The 20,682-nt window shown below is 40.1% G+C and overlaps 1 protein-coding gene across 3 annotated transcripts; it reads right to left on the reverse strand.

Moving 5' to 3' along the window:
- LOC101862261 (ras-related protein Rab-7a) lies at positions 1-20,645 on the reverse strand (the record flags this gene model as incomplete). 3 transcript variants are annotated; one of them, XM_005095879.3, is given in 6 exon segments in its annotated part: positions 1-247; positions 1,413-1,631; positions 3,106-3,232; positions 4,358-4,440; positions 9,741-9,879; positions 20,515-20,645. In XM_005095879.3, coding segments are annotated over 4 exon segments (618 nt in total). In that variant the 5' UTR covers positions 4,411-4,440; positions 9,741-9,879; positions 20,515-20,645.
- Between the last annotated feature and the right edge of the window lie 37 nt (positions 20,646-20,682).

Consider the following 20,682-nt stretch of genomic DNA (forward strand, 5'->3'; position numbering starts at 1 on the left):
CCCCCCCACCCACAAGTCTAATCAAGCTCTAACATGAACATCCTTCTCTGGGCTTGGCCTGCTCGTCCTTCAACTTGATGGGGTCGGGGAACTGGCTGCACAGCTCCACGTCCGTCTCCTGGGCCAGCGCGTTCTTGGCCACCGTCTGGAAGGCCTGTTCCACGTTGATGGCCTCCTTGGCGGACGTCTCGAAGTACGGGATGTCGCCCTTGCTGTGGCACCAGCCCTGGGATCGTCTCGCAGACACCTGTGGCGAGAGTATTTTGTTTTAGTAAGTGTTTTAAGGCACTTGCAACAAGATTTGCAGAGAATTTATATATAAATTAAGCGACGTCTCGAAGTATGGGATGTCGCCCTTGCTGTGGCACCAGCTCTGGGATCGTCTCGCAGACACCTGTGGCGAGAGAGTTTATAAATACAGTCAAACCTGCCCTGACGGCCACTTGTACAAACAGCCATTTTCCATTTCCCCCCCTTGCGTTTTTTCTATATAATTTAACTGTGTAAAACGGGCACCTGTCCAACGCGGCCACCATATTTTAACACTCAACCCCTATCACACTAAGCAATAACACCTGTCTTAGACGGCCACCTTAGTGACTCCATTACGTTTTGTCAAAAATTGTGCATTGGCTCCTGGCGTTGTAGGCGAGCCGTCATAATTCTATCACCTGTCCTTGTTAGGAAGTCCCTCCAACCGATCATGTTGCATAGGACCCTCCCACTGTTGACCAATAGCTACCAATTTTCAGCTGCTGATGAGGTAAGCGTGTGATCCCTCATAACCCATAAGCCCCGCCCAGAACTCATACACAAATCGTAAGTGAGATGAGTGGTAAGTGGTCACTATTTACCCAGTCTGTAACAAAGTAACAATGGACGTCAACATGAACTTGTGACAGAAGCGTAGCTTGTTCTCCGAGTGGTGGCGACCCATGTGTTTGTTTTAACATAGCACTCTATCTTCTTCGTCTGAAACATTTAATTCTATTGTCACCCGTGTGCATAATCAGCAACAAAATAAAAATTACAAAACAAAATACAAACCAACAACAACAAAGTGGCTACTTTCGATTGGGACCTCAGATGGGAATGGTTTGTTTTCTTCATCTTGATCAGTCCCGCCTAAGACGGCCACCTGTCTTATACGGCCACTTTTCTCCTTGACAATGAGTGGCCGTCTTACACAGGTTCGACTGTAGATTGAAAAATCAAGTCTCTAAGAAAAGGCAGATAAAGGCACCGAGAGAAACTTTTCTCGCAAATTTTTCAAAGGGGAAATCCAGTCTCGAAATACGGAATGTCGCCCTCTGCTGTGGCCCAGACTTTTTTGCATTAGTAAGAGTTTTACTGCACTTGCAACACAATAAAGTCATATAAGTGCCGTGCCGAAGATTAGAAGATACACTCACCGCTCTGTTCTCCAGGTCAATTTTGTTGCCGATGACGACGAAGGGGAAGTTCTCGGGGTCCCTCGGCGAGGCCTGGATGAGGAACTCGTCGCGCCAGCTGTCCAGCGAGCGGAACGTGTTGGGCATGGTCACGTCAAACACCAGCACGCAGCAGTCTGCACCGCGGTAGAACGCCACGCCCAGAGACTGGAACCTCTCCTGGCCCGCAGTATCCCAAATCTGAACGCCAGACCGAAGGGGGGAGGAGGAAAAAATATCAAGTTAAAAAAACAAAAAAACTACAAAATCTCCCAAAAAGCAGAATTTAAAAAGTTTTTGTAAGAGCTTTAAAGCACTTGCAACACAAAGTCATAAGTAATGGGGGGGGGGGGGGGGGGGGGGGGTATAAAGTTTATCTCCCCCCCCCCCCCCCAGCAGAATTTTAAAGAAGTTCAGGTAAGAGTTTTGCAGTACTTGCAACACAATACGGTTATATATAAGACATAATAAGTGCTGAAGATTAGACGTGTTACAAGAGAGTAACAATACACAAAACAGAAGTTAGATAAAGACGACAGACGTTTGATAGGAAAGAAGAAGCAAACCACACCAGAGCACCCGCCAGAAAAAGAATCAAATCCCCAAAATCATTTTTTCCCCTTTTATTTGAGCAACCCCTCTATTCCCCCCTCCCCCCATCAAAGCCAAAGCTATAATGAGTTACTTCTGGCTATCCACAAATCGATATACTGGCCAAAAATCGACACAAGGGTGAAATTTGTAGATTTTCTGTTGATACCATATTCTTTAAATATAACATTCTATTATTTTCATACTTCAAAATCTTTTTTAAAAACTCCGACTATGAACATGGAGTATCCATTTCCATCAGGCTTGAATCCGAGAAGTAACTCATTTTGTCAGTGGCGGGGATCAAGAGTAAGCACCAAACAAACTTTACGGTAAGACTAATACACGCGTCATTTCCTACAACTACAACAAAACATCATCATCACCACCATAAATAATCATCCTCATGATCACCATTACCGTCACCATCGCCACCACCATCATCATCATCTGCATTATAATCATCATTACCGACTTAACAATTCCCCTGTCCCTTGTTTCATTTCTCTAGAAAACATAACAATTTGCACCATGTCACTACATTCTTTTTACGTAACCAACAAATACGGGCACAAAAATCAGGACACAGGACCCAAAAAACCCCCAAAACACTCATTTTGTGACCACGCTTCACAAGTAAGGTTGTCCTGCAGATTTCTGTTAGGCCAAACTTCACACTGTATTTGACAACGAAAAACTCGCGACCTCAGTGCTTTCTTGTCGTATTTCAATTTTTACTAACAATGAAAACAGTTCATATCAAAGTGTGAGCCCTAAAGAAGAAGTCACATTTCCACTGTTTAAAAAAAAAAAGAGATACGACAAGAAAGCACTGAGGTCGCGGACTGATGACCCACCTGCATTTAGTTTTAGTAGAGGTTTTACGGCGCTCGCAACTGCATAAGGTCAAATGAGAGCCAGAAGATTAGAGGTGTTACAAGAGAGTAACAAACCTAAAAAAGAAGAACGGGGAGATATAGATGTTTGATAGGAAAGAAGGAGCCAACCACACCAGAGCACCCACCAGATTTCCGTTAGGGCAAACTCCACTGTATTTGACAACAATGAACAAGTGATGACTCACCTGCATGGTGACTAATCTGTCGTCCACCATCACTTCCTTGGTGAGGAAGTCCGCCCCGATGGTGGCCTTGTACTGGTTGCTGAACTTCTTGGCTACATACTGGTTCATTAACGAGGTCTTGCCAACACTGGGGGGGGGGAAGAGAGAGAGCAAAGTTTGTTGGGTTGTTTTGTAAGTTTTACGGCACTTGCAACACAAAAAAAAAAGGTAATTAGTGCAGAACATTAGAGGTATCACTATTACAGAGTAACATTCAAAGAGTTGTTCTTTATGGGGAGCATATAAAAAGCAGACGGAGAGATGAGAATGATAGATGATTGATAGGAAAGAAGGAGAAAACCCACATCAGTCTTAGACTCAGTAAGAGTTTAACAGCACTTGCAACACAATAAGGTCATATAAGTGCCGAAGATTAGAGGTGTTGCAAGAGAGTAACAAACACAAAAAAGGAGGAGAGATAAGGACGATAGATGTTTGATAGAAAAGAAGGAGCAAACCACACCAGAGCACCCGCCAACCACACACACAAGGAAAATTTGTTGGGTTGTTGTTGTTTTTTTAGGAAGAGTTTTACAGCACTTGCTACACAAAATAGGTCATAAGGGCTGAACATTAGAGTTAGAGGTATTTCTATTACAGAGTAACATTCAAAGAGTTGTTATTGATGGGGAACATACAAAAGAAATTTGTTTTAGTAAGCGTTTTACGGCACTTGCAACACAATAAGGTCATACAAGTGCTGAAGATTAGAGGTGTTACTAGAGAGTAACAAACACAAAAAAGAAGGAGGGGAGATAAAGACGATAGATGTTTGATAGGAAAGAAGAGGCAAACCACATCAGAGCACCCGCCAACCACCCACAGGAAAGGAGAGGAACAAAATGTACATGGGCAGGGTCTCACAATTATACATCCCCACCCTCACTTCCCTCCTATCATGACAAGTTATATTTTAGTAGAGGTTTTACAGCCCTCACAACTACAAAAGGTTACATGAGCGCCGGAAGATTAGAGGTGTTACAAGAGAGTAACAAACATAAAAACGAAGAAGGGGAGATAAGGACGATAGATGTTTGATAGGAAAGAAGAAGCAAAGCACACCAGAGCACCTGCCGAACACCCACTAGGTTCATATTGTGATAAAAAAGAAAAAGCAACCCCCCCCCCCCCCCCCCCGAAAAAACAACAACCAAACAACAACAAAACAACAAGACCAAAACAAATACCAGCGCAAAAGAAAACTGCTACTTACCCACTGTCTCCCAATATAATAACTTTCAAAAGCACCTTCTTCCTGGATGCCATGTTGCAAGTTTCTCAATCAGTTCACCACTCCTGAGGAGGGAAAAGCAAACAATAACCATTATAACAAACAACAATGTGATTATTCTGGACAAACTCTGATGTCCCGACGTATTTTACCAAACAATAAATAACTTTGTTCATTGTTGGGGAAAATGGGCCACGTATCCCTTTTGTGGATACTTATCTAAGTGTCATTGATAGATTACACCGGCCAACAAAATCAAACTTGACTTGAGCCTTGATACATGATAGTAATTCCAGGTCGTTCAAACCCCCCCAAAAATGATACAGGCACCAGTTTTGCAATATCATGTCAAGCCTTTTCTCTGCAGCATAAACAGTTTTCGCGGTAGGCAATTCCATGAGCCCTAATCTAAATCTAATGATAAATGCCAACCTTGTTCAAACAACAACAACGAACAAAAAAAATAATTTTTAATTAAAAATTTTTCAAAAAGAAGAAAGAAAAAAGAAAAAAAAGTGAGATATCAAAGCATTAAGTTACGTTTTCACCACGTCCATCCTCAATTTCACAATGGTAATGGGTACAACAATAAAAAGTAGTACATCGTGTGCCTAACTCTGAAGCAATATTATGTCTAAAGTCATAGCAGCAACTTTCTTTTGTGGGATAGTCTGAAGTGCATTGTGACTGGAACGTCTCTCTGAATGCTCCAACAGCATTCTGCCATTTTTTTCCCTTTTTAAGCTGAAGCTCTCTTAAAAAGCCCTTTCACTTTCCTTCATGCAATAGTTTAATTATTTTTGTTTAAATCTCGTTTGTTTTAGTACAGGTTTTTACGGAGCTCCCAACTATATAAGGTCATATGAGCGCCAGAAGATTCGAGGTGTAACAAGAGAGTAACAAACATTAAAAAAGAAGAAGTGAAGGGGAGATGAGGACGATAGATGTTTGATAGGAAAGAAGAAGCAAACCACACCAGAGCACCTACCAACAACCCAATCTCTGTAGTTAACAAAATATTAAAGCATATTTTAGGTTATGAACTGTGCCAAACCCAGAAAAGGAGGAGAGATAAGGACAATAGATTGCTGTCTGCTGGAAAAAAAAAAAGCTCCAAGCAAATATGTCCCACACATGAGAGCCAGACGACCGTGACTGTGAACTAGATAATTTTTCTCTTTAACCATCCACAAACAATTCTGTCTCCTTGCTTCTTCTTTAGTTTTAGTAAAAGTTTTACGGCACTTGCAACACAATAAGGTCATATAAGTGCCGAAGATTAAAGGTGTTACAAGAGAGTAACAAACATAAAAAAAGGAGGAGAGATAAAGACGATACTTGTTTGATGGGAAAGAAGGAGCAAACCACACCAGAGCACCCGCCAACCACCCACTTTCTTCTCCTCAGTGACCCACACGACCACAAAGTCATTTTAAACCATGCCTCACGACAAGAGCAGAACACAATCGGAGAGCAGACTTTCAGACCAAAGTCTCATCGACAACACACACAGTCAAAATTGTCTCAGACAGCCTCCCACAGACCAGGAAAAAAGTGGCCATTATAAACAGTGTCATTATAATAATTAATATTGTAAAACTAAAAAAAAAAAAGTACAGGGGTAGAGGGTTTTGCTGCGCTCGCAACAGCATAAAAGGTCATAGGAGCGCCAGAAGATTAGAGGTGTTACAAGAGAGTAACAAACATAAAAAAGAAGAAGTGGAGAGGAAGACGATAGATGTTTGATAGGAGAAAAGAAGCAAACCACACCAGAGCACCCGCCAACCACCCATCCAAAGAAAATGGAAAGAGAAAGTTATGTACAGGTGACTGTTAGGCCAGGTTTGACTGTACTCAGTCTACTTAGACAGGCCACCCTTCAGTCCTTCAAAACCCACAAAATGCCCTTGCACTAAGGCAAGATATAATAGATATATGACCCTTTCAGGCATAAATAACACCAAGACAGCCGAGATACACGATAAACCCACAACTTTTATCAGATGGTCCACTTTCCCAACAGCAGCGGAAAATTTCAACTTCACACCCAGCTACTCTTTCCCACAAACAATAACACCCCCCCCCCCACACCTGTCCCTGAAGTGCACAAAAACAACACTGATTTCTTGCACTGTTTAGTTTTAGTAAGAGTTTTATGGCACTTTCAACACAATAAATAAGGTCATGTAAGTGCCAAAGAATAGAGGCATTACAAGAGAGTAACATACACAAAAAAGGAGAAGAGATCAGGACGATAGATGTTTGGTAGGAAAGAAGGAGTAAACCACACCAGAGCAGAGCACCCACCAACCACCCACTCTTGCACTGTAACATAGGATAAATAATATATCATGGTAATACAACAGTATCAAGAAAGATCGTAGAGTGACTTAGTTCACAGTAAAGGACTTGAACTTTTGTTTTCAAGAAATCCATTGGGATTTTGTGAAAATTTACAAAGTTGCATTAGCAAATGAAGACAGTTACTAGTCACAAATAATATGGGGTTAAACAACAACAACAAAAAAACACAACCAAACACTGAGAATAACTTTTCCAAGTGAAAATAAAATAGAAATAATGAGGTGTGAGTGTAGGGGTGGGAAGGAAAACAACATTTGTGTTTTGACAACAAAAATCCCCCACAACACCATGAAACTAAGCTGACATACCACACAGCACAGAGTAGAGCTGACACACCACTATACTGAGCTGACACACCACTATACTGAGCTGACACACCACTATACTGAGCTGACACACCACTATACTGAGCTGACACACCACTATACTGAGCTGACACACCACTATAGTGAGCTGACACACCACTATACTGAGCTGAGCGGCAAATGGGACACGCCTGTGTACCCAACCTGACACAATGTGCAACAATCCCCTAGAGGTCACATGCAGCTTGTTTGCGTAATAATAGATCAGAAGCGTGCTTAGCTAGTGTGACTGAAAGCACGGTCTCACGTGAGCACCGATCTGTCTGTCTGACAGACAGCTTTAACCTATCTGTGACAGGGTCGGGGGTAGCCCTGCACACACAAGTAACCCTTTCCATTTACACGCTCAGAGGTTCAACAATCTCCACTATCAGTCACGTGCCTTCCAACCTTTGTGTGACAACACAGATAATCGGGGTTTATCTGCCATTTATGTCATTAGCGGCCACTGAATAAGCATCTCCACGACTTGGGTTATCTTGCCACATGGGCATGTATCAGCTTAGCCGGCTTCGGCCACCCCGCAAGTTATCTTTAGCACAAAGTAACACGTGACGACGTCGTTTTCAGAAACAACCATCATGTGCTAGCTGAACAATGGGAAAAGAACGCGCATTACAGCTGGGTATTTTTGTCTACACATGCCTGGTCGGGTACTTCCCAGGGACCCCCCCAAACACAAATGTGAAAATGCCGTTTTCAGCAATGTCAGCTAAAGAAACTATATGTATAGGTTCAAAATAGCAATGAAGTCACCCCCCAACAACTGAAAGATGAAAAGCTGCCTCATCACCCATGACAAGATTAACGAGATAATTATCCCATTAATCATTAAAACATAGATCTACCCTTCACAGAACTAGAGTGTTGCTTTTATACATAAAAAGAACAAGACTTTTCTCCCCTTTTGAAAGTAGGACAAACTTTATCAAGCACATTTCATAACATTCAAGTTTTTCTTTTTAAAAATTCAAGATCTCTTTCAAGCACATAAAAGCCAAACAAACAACAAGGTTTCTGCACAGACTACACACTGTCCCAATGCTGCAGTCCACGAGGCCTCATATTTCTTTAATGGTCAAAACATCTTTTTACTATTCTGACTTAACTATTTTTGACTAAAAATCATTTTGATCTACAGTCCTCTATAATATTGATCAAACATGGATATAACCAAGTTCCAAGTTTCTACTTACACTTTACACACACACGTTGTAGGGTGTTGTGGTACTGGTTAAATGCCCCCCCCTGCCAACAAAGTGAAAGTTGTTGGACATCAGAGACAACTCGCTACCTTAGAACTACAAAGTTCTATCCGACATGTTTGGCCGTTTTGAGTTACTAAGACCATGAGGTCAGAAACTAAAATGTTCTGTCTGCTCTGTCAAAATCGTAAGATTATTCGGAGTCATTATCAAGATATTCAAAGAATTACATTCGAAAAAGCTTGACATGAAATGAAACTCAAAATTTTAAACGTCAAATTTCTCAAAACTAAGCACTGGGGCAGATAAAACTTTGTAATTCTGAGGTGGCGAACTGACACTGAGAAATCGACCCAAGAATCTACACAACAGCATTGAAGTGTGTGGGAAAAGAAAGCTCGTCCTTCTAACCATATTATATATATATATAATACAACAGAGCCGGGAGACCATCAATTTAATTGAGACCGATGTCCCTCATGACACAAAGCAGGCCTCATCACAAGGGTGCTCAGGGTCAAATCGGATGAGATGAGATATATATATGTCCTTTCGTGTAGTATAGTTAATGTATGGTTGTGTGGAAGTTCTTTATGTGGTTGAACTGGTTTTCCTGGTTTTCCATGAAATATTTTTCCTTGTGTGAATGATTATGTGATTGGTGTAAAGTGCTCAGAGCTTATACTAGTATGGGATGGAGCACTATATAAATGCAATTATGATTATTATTAAAATTAACCATCAACACTACACAGAACTGAGCTGTGTATGGAATAGACAGTTTTGAAAACTATTAACCACCAACAGTCTTCACCAAACTAAAATGTGTGCGTGTGCGTGTGTGTAAGACAGCTTTCACTACTTCTGACCACCAACCAAACTGAACTTATTCTACACACTGCATTACTACTATGACTGTCACACTTGACTGGTTATGGTTAATATATCCCCCCCCCAACCGCTCCCCACCCACGCATACACTACACACACACAAAATTATTCATGCCATTCTGACTGCTGTTGTGCAGAATGTGACAATTAGCCTCAGGACAAACACAGGGTCCAACCTGTAGGCTGTAGGTCATTATACATGCATAACTGAATTGTCACGGTGATCAGTGATTCTTCAGGTACAAACATTTCCATATATATACTGAAAAGGTGGGAGTTCCCTGAAAGGAGAATATCATGCTTTCTGTGTGTATAATCATAATATAATGTCACTACATGTGTGTACAATACAATGTCAGCACAGTGGAAATTGTCCATGACGGCCAGGAGAAAAGTGTGTCGTAACCATAACCAGGTTGACAAGTAACAGTGCCATCATAACGTAAAATCAAATGCTAGGGGGAAATGGGAAAGTGTTAAAAAAAACAACAACCCAAAAATACCCCCCCCCCCCCCACCTTACAAAGACGAACAAATTACCTCGAAACTTTCGGATCTTCCTTTAGGTGTGCCCAGCGTACACACACCTTCAGACAACAGTAAGTTTGCAATTCTTGAAACACTCTACGATATCGAGTGCTCACAATCCTTGAGGGTTAGAGAGACACAAAAATCACACCTGCAAAAAAAAAGAACAAGAGAAAACCACACAAAAAGTTAAAAAAAGAGCCTTGGCTTGCTGATCAAAGCACACAGCTGAACTATCACCCCCTCACCCCCCCCAACCACCACCCCAGAAGCAAGTATAATTAGATCAACACTCTATCATTTCAGGAGATCTGATCTGCATATATAATAATTCATGAGTCATGTCAAAGCTATCCCTAGATCACACATACATACAGAGGATTCTGTTTGATAGCTTGTTCCTTTTAGTTTGTCTGTGTAAAAAATAGTTCTAGCTCATTTCGTAATCTGTCTGTATGCCAAAATTAAATTTACATAATGGCACTCCCGAAGGTCAGCAACCAATTTAAAAAAATTTTTGATCCAGTAACAAAAAAGTTTATTTGGGCCCAATAATGAATACTGTACTGTATTTGCGGGTGCATGCACAGGATCACTACACGGTAAATGATTTACATAAATGACCTAGCCCACTAATTGCTCATTTTGAGACAGCAACACCACCCTGACCCAACATATATTCCAGTCATTTGGACATTACAACCTGAGCCTAAAAAAATACTCGGTCATCTGTCCGACCGTTCTTCATAGAGACATGGTAGTGTGGTCGGGATGAAAATAGGTCAACCTTTTATGTATTAGGTGTATACTGTAAATTCCTTTTTTTTTTTTACCCACTTTGGGCTGACATCAAAGAAAATATGTCAGAACCTTAGTTTGTAGTAACCTTCATTTTCGGGCTTTTAGATTCTGTGGGGCCATCCAACTTTGACAACTTTCATGCAAAGACCTAAATAAATTAATTAAACACAGCACTTTGTTTTTATCATATTACAATTTTAGACACAGACAGATGAAAGCTACGGTTGAAGTAAGATCCTTACGACACTTGCAACACAAATTTGCCGTGTTGCCAAAGACAAAAGGTGTTACTGGAGAGTAACACAAAGAAAAGAAGGTGGGAAGATACTGATTAGATCTTTGATACTAGGAAAGAAGGAACACCCACCGCCCTGCCCAGAATCCTCAGCCACTATGACTATGTGTCACAACACCTACTGCTATGGAGTAGAAGCTCTGGTCAAACCTCAGCACTGACAATGTTTTTAGTTGAGGTTTTACGGCGCTCGCAATCGCATAAGGTCATATGAGCGCCAGAATATTAGAGGTGACATTACAAGAGAATAACAAACATAAAAAAGAAGAAGGGGAGATAAGGACAATAGATGTTTCATATAAAAAAAAGAAGTAAACACAGTTAAAGTTCTCCATCTCCCCCTTCAGTGTAATAGCATGATCTTCTCCCACATAGCAAGTTGCATGTAAACAAAATGACAGTTAAGAGACACAATTTATGTAGAGTTGTAAATACTACCAAAAAAACCCACAAATGCTTCGACTAACTGCACGTTCGGTAAAAATAATCCAATCAATGTAACGGGTGCAGGGGGGGTGGTGGTGGTGGGGTGCAAAAACAAAGCGGCATCCCTTCCCCAATCTTTATAAATTTCACAAAGACAAACCATGGAAAGAGTGTTGAACTTCCCAACAGCCATTCAACAACACAAATAGGCCTCGGTATACGAGCTGCCATGAGTCACTAAGGAAAGGTTTAAATATTTTCTCAACTGAATCATTTCCTGTTTACAATCTTGGCTAGCAAAGCAATGGCGGCCCATTTGATCAAATTCCTCTGCACGACTCAGACTAAGTAGCCTATCCTTCTCATTCTTTTTACTTCCTGAGAGTGGAACTAAATATAACTGCCGATACTGGTAGCTTCCAAACTTCTAAACTGACCACAGGGCCATTCCATGAAAAGTGAAACTGTAATATGACACACAGAACAGGAGGATGATAACTAGCTGGAAAATATTGTTTAAAAAAAAAGTATTAGTAGAGGTTTTTATAGCGCTCGCAACTGCATAAGGTAATGTGAGCGCCAAAAGAGTAGAGGTGTTACAAGACAGTAACAAACATAAAAAAGAAGGAGGGGGAGATAAGGACGATACGTGTTTGATAGGAAAGAAGTAAGCAAACCCCACCACAGCACCCGCCAACCACTCACTCTTAAACAGTGATCTAAACATGGTCATTCTATTTGTTAAATCTGTTTTTTTGTAAGGGGTAACTTTCTCTACATTTTAACAAATAAATTACTTTGAACTAAATATATACACAATGAATATGTTATTCAAAAGTAATTTGTCAGTGAGTATGGTAGTGTCATGGAATGGCCCTATATATATATATCATATACACATGGCTTGTTCAAAAGTCATTGACCTATTCTTATCATAGCCAAATTTATCACCGAGAGAGAAACAAGCTGTGGGTATGGCAAGATTGAACTAAAGCGTCCCCGCTGCATCTTTTACAGGCAAGGTTGACAGAAAAGTGTTTTATAACAATCAATATCAAATATCAGACAAAATCCACACAGCCAAAACTTCGACTTTTGCACTCCTTCACTTGTAGGGGGAAAAAAAAAATGAAAACAAAATAAAGCTGTGTCCCTTTCCATCCTCTCTATTGCCTAAATAGTGGGAGCATTGGCACACCCCCCCCCCCCCCCTGATATCTTGCACATGTGTGTGTGTGTGTGCACTGCCCGCGTGCGTGTATTGACAAATGGGTCGACACATCTGTAATACCAGTAAACTCATAAAACAAAGTAAAAAAAAAAGAGAGGGACATTGAACAAAGAACAAGGACAGTATAATCTTTAACCTCTCTGCCATTATGAAAAGTACCTGGTATCAATTTTAGAAAAATACAAAGATGGATAATGCTGCCAAACATCCAGGTTTAGTTTAGTTTTAGTCTTTAGTTTTACAGCACTTGTAACACAACTAGGTCATATTTATTGAAGTGCCAAGGATCAGACGTATGACTACAGAGTAACAAATATAACAAACAAGAAAAGATATGCATGACACACGTTTGATAGGAAAGAAGGAAGAAACCAGGTCACCAAAGTATCCATCGACCCAACCACCTACTCTTGCTCAGTACTGAAGTTGAAGAAAGAGAAAGGAACAGGCTGATGCTGATGAGTCCAGGGACTAAAAGATTGCCTTTACATTATAGATCACACCAACCACCTCTCTAGAGCTTCCTGATCCTCACATCTCACATTCCTCTATAAACAACCAAACACTCGTGTATACATAATTCACACACACACCATTAATTGCCCAAAGCTGCATGCAACACCACACCGTGTAACTTTGACTACACCCACCAACCACCCTCACATGACATGATTCAAAGAAGTTCTCGTGCCTTACACACCCACTGCAGGCAATGTGTGCAATGATGCGTCTCAATACGAGCAGTGTGTCAACTATGCGTGTGTGTGTCCCATCTGGTGTGGGGAGCGGGTGTAGCCTGGTGGGACCATGTAACCTGTTACTCTCAATGATGATGGGCGTGTCTGTTTTCCATCATACGCGTATGGCGAGTTTTTGAATTTTACACAACTGTCCTGGAAAATTTGAGTGTATCAAGATGAGCTGTTATATACACATCTGTTCAAAAATACTATACTATGTTGTCGTTACAAAGAAGCGGTTCAGTTAGAGCATGGCAAATTGTTCCAACTCTCCATGAATGAATTTAAACGTTTACATCTTCGAGTTTTCCGTGCTCAACTGTGCAATATTATATCATTCACACAACCAAAACCAAAAGTTTAGGGTATATTGATACAATAAGCCCTACTTGGAAACATGACTGCCGGATGGAAACATTACAAAATTGCCAAGCATATGTATAACTTAAATAAGAGGTGCATTTTCATCTTTCTAATGAAAAGGAAAGTTTAAATGAAAAGGGGAAACAATTTTTTTTTTAAAGGGAAAAATGGCTAAAAAAATACACCCCTGCTTCAAAAGACAGATCTAGATCTCTACAGAACTGACTAACTGGAACTACCCAATCTGATTCACACAGACACATTTGACAACAATACTCCCAAAGAAAAGGAATTATGCTGAACTCAACAATTTTGGTAATCACATACACTCTAGCCATTGACTAATTTACCCTAAAACAGTTGAGCACAGATAAATTTTAAAAACTTTTCTTGTTCATTTTCACCTTCTACACAAATCTCTGCTTTGTTTACTTTATTTCCGTCACAAATTAAGCAACTAGATATTAAAATAAGCCTTAATGTGCAGTAATATTTCCAGGGTTTCGATTTCCAACCAGGATTGCGTGCTCCCCTGCACGTCCCTATTTGGGAATGGCCGAGTCTTCGGACTCACTACTTAGTCAGCATCAATGTCAATGTCTGAGGCAGACTACTTAAAGAAACCAATTTGGACTTTTGTTAATTTAATATTACCTGACTGGAGTCAGAGTAACGAATAATAATATGACCCAAATCTAGAAGCAAAACTTAGAATAAAGAAACTTAGTAAGACACCGACACCATGCTTATCCAAAGCTCCGACAGTGGGTTGAAGAAAAAGTATAGAGACCATTAACAAAAAGTCTCTTTTGCAATACCATAGATCTAGATCTAATATAGGCCCTCTCACTTTAAATAATTTTTTTAACTCACAACTTACGACGGTTGGGCTAATGTTATAGGCTAACACTAACAACACAAATATAGGGCTTACTGTTAAAAGGTTCAGGAGTATAGTTAGGCCGGACTTTCGTCTAATCTGCACTATCAATATTATAGGCTAATAACTAGATGTAAATCTAGATATAGGTCTTTTTAATACTAGATCTAATTACTAATAGTAATTGTAATATTTAATTATCTAGGCTAACCTTTCGGTAAATTTTTACTTATGCACCCACACATAGATGCATTGATTTGAGGGCTAAACTGCCATACAATTTTTTTATGTAGAACACACGAATGGCCACTAAAACCCTTGCTAATCAATTGTTTTCAAGTAAATATCAATCCTAATTGTCAAACCATCAAATCCATTTTGAAATGCAGGGGCCCTGAAACCCCCCATATTGTTAAATTTACTATTTTCAAACATCAATAACTACTGATTTGCTGCAAGAAATGAAGGCCATATTCTTGTGTTAAGCATGCAAAATACAACTAGAAAAGAAGTATACAAAATGAGAACACGAGACGGGTGCATATATAAGTTTAAAAAAGGCCGGCTCTATTTCTCCGAACGTTCGGGGAAAAAAACTTGAACTTTATTTCTCCGAATGGTTTCCGTTTCTCGAGATTTGTTGATAATAATTGCGAATGGAGTGGCCCGTGTGTGTGTTTGTGTGTGTGTGTGTGCGTGCGAGTGCATGTGAGTGTGTAAGGTGTGAACGGGGCGTGGAGGGATATTTTTTTGGCAGGCACTATTTCTCACAACGCTCTGAAATCACATCCTTTCCCGCAAATTTCAGATAGATCTATAATTATATTATAGGCCTACTAAAGATTGTTCGTATACAATATGGTTCAATCGGTCCAAAAAATGTCCGCAGTAAATATTTATATAAAGAAATGCTACAGTTCCGAACAGTTTTTCGCTACAGATGTGACATGTTGCCTATGAAGGCTGCTGCTCTTAAACTTTTAATGTGTTGTGTTCACTCGTGTGCTGTCTAGATCTAGATCTATGGAGGGTTATTGATATCGACACATAGAACTAGCTTCTGTGTTTGTCGCAGCCGCAACCAATCAATCATGGCTCGATTTTTTGGTCCCCGAATTGGGTGAGAATAAAAGTCAAATTTTTAAAAAAGGGAACCCCCCCCCTCCCCGAACCTCTTTACTGTTGAAAGAAAGTTCACTTAGCTTCACTTAGTCTCTTTCTCATTTGTTGTCACCACATTGATTTGTTAGAGTGTCATTTTTTTCCTTCTTGTTATTGTTCTGGTGTGTTGTTTTTCTATTAATTTTTTTTGGAGTGTCTACGTACACGGTAACCGGGCACCTAGCCTCAGTGTCTACGCACACGGTAACCGCCAACCGGTCACATAGGCCTAGTCTCAGTGTCATGTCCACGGTAACCGGGCATGTAGCCTCAAAATCTACGTACACTGTAACTGGCAACCGGACACGTAGTCTCAGACTCAGTGTCACGTAACCGATAACCGGTGTAGCCATCCCCACCCCTCCCCCGACAGTACCTTTAAAAAAAAATATAAATAATTCCCCCCATTCCGGAGCCCTATACTTCGCAGCGCACAGACTTTGAATGAACTTTGGTGACCCCAACCGGTACTCACAATGTGATGCACACGCACAGATTCACTGACAGGTCCCGATAGCGAGCTTGACAAGACGCTTGTATGACGGCGTTTTTTCGGTAGTTCTCACCCCGCAATTGCTATTCGCCGTTTTTGGCCCCAAGAGTAGGGGGGGGGGGGGGGGGTTCAGGGGAGCTTGCCCCCCTGACCTAATAAAAATACGGTGGGGGGTTTCATGCCCCCTGAATTTTACCACAATTTAATGTTTTGCGGTTGTTAGGTTTGATATCTTAGCTTGCCGCGAATCAAACGTAGAGATCTAGATGTAGGTCAGGCTCAAATAAGGGGGGTGGGAACTACTGAAAAAGCGCATGTAGGACTTTCTTTTTTTCAGCAAGTGGCAGCACAGGACAAAATATATTTATTTATTTTCATTCCGTTTACCGTGTACGTAGATACTGAGACTAGGTGCTCGGTTACTGTGTACGTAGACACTCCGATTTTTTTGGGGGGGAGGGGGATGTTGTATAGTGTAACGTCATTCAATTTGATGTTCCTACCTTCAATAGATTCTAAATATATATATACATATGTATATATAAATTTAAATGTAACTTGGCAACTTAGTACATTTTCTAGTGCAGAATCTAGTCCTGCTTTCAGATTTGTCATAGCTATCCTACTTTTTTGAGTTATGAAGACGTTTATAGGTAAAAATGTGGCGGTTTTCGGTGCATTTTGAGACAATATTTGTCATAGCTCGCCTATTTCTTGGAGTATGTAAATGAAACTTGACAGTCTAGTACAGTTTTTTAATGCAGAATCTAGTCATGCTGTCAGATTTTTAATATCTATCATACTTTTTGAGTTGCGTAAAGACATTAACAGGTAAAAAAGTGGCGTTTTTTTTTACAGATTTACAAAGATTATCAGTCATATCTTCTCCCAAAGTCATGATATTTGAATGAAACTTGGCAACATAAAAGGTTCCTCCTTGCAAAGCAATGCTCTGGATCAATTTGTCGCAAAAATGTAAGTAGAGAGCCGGATTTATTAGTATAATAAATCCAGTTCTCTACTAGTAAAAGCATGCATACTTTGTAATAGAAAATAAGATCGTCTCTGTGTATCCATTGTTGGACTGTGTCCTATTGTGAGGTAGATTAAGATGCGTTTTTAGATAATATAGTTTACAGGAATATTTCGCATATGTAGGCTACAACTCATACTATAAATGTAACATATTTACCCCCCCACCCACCCTCTTCTCCCCCCTCTCTCTCTCTCACACACACACACACACACGCACGCGCGCGCACTCATGCGTGAACGATAACAATGTATAAATGGGACTTTCTTCCCAGACTGGACTAAATAAGTACCATACTCTTTAATTTATTTCTTTATGACCTGCATTGTGCACTGAAATAGACTGTTTTCCTACCATTTGGATGCATTATATTGCCATTGGAAGATGATCAGTTAATGTATTCATGTCAAAATTAATTAATATATGGAAATTTAATCTCCAAAATGTTCAATTTCTCCTTTTCATGGCTTTTTCTTCTTCTTTTTTTGTCCTTTTCCTTTAATAATACTAGTCTAGGTAAAGTCTAATTCTTGTTTTCTTTCACCTCCTTGTGTTCACAGCAACTTTCTTTTTCAATTTCTTCTTTTCACGTCTTTTTCTTCTTTTTTGTCCTTTTCCTTCAAAAATACTAGTCTAGGTATAGTCTAATTCTTGTTTTCTTCTTTCCCCTTCTTGTGTCAACAGCACCTTTCTTTTTATCCATTATCAAAACATCACACAGTGTAAGGAAATCTCCTGTTAGGGGGCGCACAGCTCCCAAAAAGAACACGCCTCATTGACCTTGACCTTCCGTTATGGTCAGTACAGGAACTTCTTGCAAGGAAAAGAAGACAAGGCCAGGATAGAGAAAGATGAAAAGTGTCAGAAAAGAGCTAGATCTAATCTAGATATCTAAATCTAGAGCTGTAAACATGGTACTATTGCGCACCCAACCAGACGACATATGTTGCACCAAACAGACACTTTGCGCATCAACCAGACACATGTTACCAAACAAACACCACCACAACATATAGGAATTTTAAACTGCTGTTACAGTAATGCGCTACACCGTATAGATCTAGAGAGGAAGTTTTTCTAACTTCTGGTGAAAAAATCATGAAGATCGACTTGTAACTTTCAGAGATATCCACAAAAGATCACTTACTGTATATCGCACCACAGGATTGACTCTATATTTATAGCCTATAAATTATACAATCTGTACAGTAGGCCTAGAATCTAGAGTAGGCCCGCATCACCGCGCTACAGTTTTGGTGCGCAACCCCCGGTCTCCTGCTTTGTTTTGGATAAGAACAGCGAAAACGAGGTCATTTTCTGTGAGCATGCGCAGAATGCAGCTTATTTCACTTTCGTTTTGGAGGTTCCTGTCAACACACGTGATTCTACGGTGTCGGAAAGTTTTGCCCCTTCATATTAATGGTTTTCGTAACCGGTATCGATCAATTTACTAAGCGCTTGAGTAGTCGATTATTTAGCACATCTAGCTAATCTAGCTCTAATGTATCGTAGAATGTATACTAGAATCGATAAATACTATCGCAGGCTGCTTCTTAATGCCCAGGAACGTGCTAGATAGGGTTGCGCACTGAAGCGGACCAAATTTGGGCAGTCCGTTTCGTGCGCAATATCGGCTTTTTTGCTATTTGGCATTGATAGTGTGGCTTCTAGGCCCTTTGTTTGTTTTACTTATTAAGTTATTTCTTTATGACCTGCATTGTGCACTGAAACAGACTGTTTTCCTTCCATTTGGATGCATTATATTGCCATTGGAAGATGATAAGTTAATGTATTCATGTCAAAATTAATTAATATGGAAATATAATCTCCAAAATGTTCAATTTCTTCTTTTCATGTCTTTTTCTTCTTCTTTTTTGCCCTTTTCCTTAAAGAATACTAGTCTAGGTATAGTCTAATTCTTGTTTTCTTCTTTCACTTCCTTGTGTCCACAGCACCTTTCTTTTTCAATTTCTTCTTTTCACGTCTTTTTCTTCTTCTTTTTTGTCCTTTTCCTTCTAAAATACTAGTCTAGGTATAGTCTTATTCTTGTTTTCTTCTTTCCCCTTCTTGTGTCCACAGCACCTTTCTTTTTATCCATTATCAAAACACATACACAAGGTGTAAGGAAATCTCCTGTTAGGGGGCGCACAGCTCCCAAAAAGAACACGCCTAATTGACCTTGGCCTTCCATTATGGTCAGTACAGGAACTTCTTGCAAGGAAAAGAAGACAAAGCAAGGATAGAGAAAGATGAAAAGTGCCAGAAAAGAGCTAGATCTAGATCTAGAGCTGTAAACATGGTACTATTGCGCACCCAACAAGACGATATGTTGCACCAAACCAGACACACGTTACCAAACAAACACCACCACAACATATAGAAATTTTAAACTGCTGTTACAGTAATGCGCTACACCGTATAGAGAGGAAGTTTTTCTAACTTCTGGTGAAAAAATCATGAAGATCGACCTGTAACTTCCAGAGATATCCACAAAAGATCGCTTACTGTATATCGCACCACAGGATGTACTCTAGATCTAGAATCTAAATCTAGATCTAGACTAGATCTAGATCTAGATTTAGATCTACAGCAGGGTTCAATTTGATATGTTCATGAAATGAAAGTAGCCCAGACCTGGATCTAAAAGAACTAGATCTAATCTAGATCTAGAAGATCTAGATTCTACCTTGAATTAGAACAGTCAGCTGTCAGGTGAGTCACCAGTCTGCTATGATTACTATAGAAGACTATGGCCCATGGCAGTCTAGGCCAAGTCTGGGCCAGTGACAGTGATTTCAATTTGACATCGTGTATGGGCCAGTTTGACAAGATCTAGATCTAGATCTAGATCTAGATCTAGACTCTAGAATCTATTCTTATAAAACAGAGTACGACCATTTATTTTACCCTTGATTATAGGCTGTCATACAAAATCCAATAGGATTATAATCTGTTACACAAGTAGATTCTAGTCTACAAGATTCTAGCCTAACCAATTGTGTTAAAACAAAAAATAAAAAACACAGATTTTACTCACGAACTAAACGATGTCGAAAAAAAAAAGAAAACCAACACGAGGCGTATGTTTCAAGTTACTTGAAATCACGAGACGTCCCGATTGAACTAAGCTTTTCCAAGTGCCCTAAATTCTAAGATCCATGACTGCTCCCTTTCCACCACAATGGACCCACATCATATGACATGACAAACCCATGACATGACCGACTTTGCACCTCCCCCCTCTGCAGTAATCACATTGAATAGGCGAAACCAATCCAACATTGAACGGGATATGAACAACAAATGGACCCCAACAACCTAAAACTATAAGAAGTTAAGAAAACATATATTGAAAAAACATACCCCTTGAAAACCACTGAAATAGCAGAACAGCACAGATTTTCTTCGACAATACACAACAAGACACAGGAAAAAGTAAACACCCTCCACAATATGGCGCTAAATCCCGTGACCAGTGACGTCACTTTCCCTTAGAGGTCACGTCGCTTATTTCCCGAGGAAAAAACTTCC

The sequence above is a fragment of the Aplysia californica genome, unplaced genomic scaffold (assembly GCF_000002075.1).
Source record: "Aplysia californica isolate F4 #8 unplaced genomic scaffold, AplCal3.0 scaffold00116, whole genome shotgun sequence".
Taxonomy (NCBI): Eukaryota; Metazoa; Mollusca; class Gastropoda; order Aplysiida; family Aplysiidae; genus Aplysia; species Aplysia californica.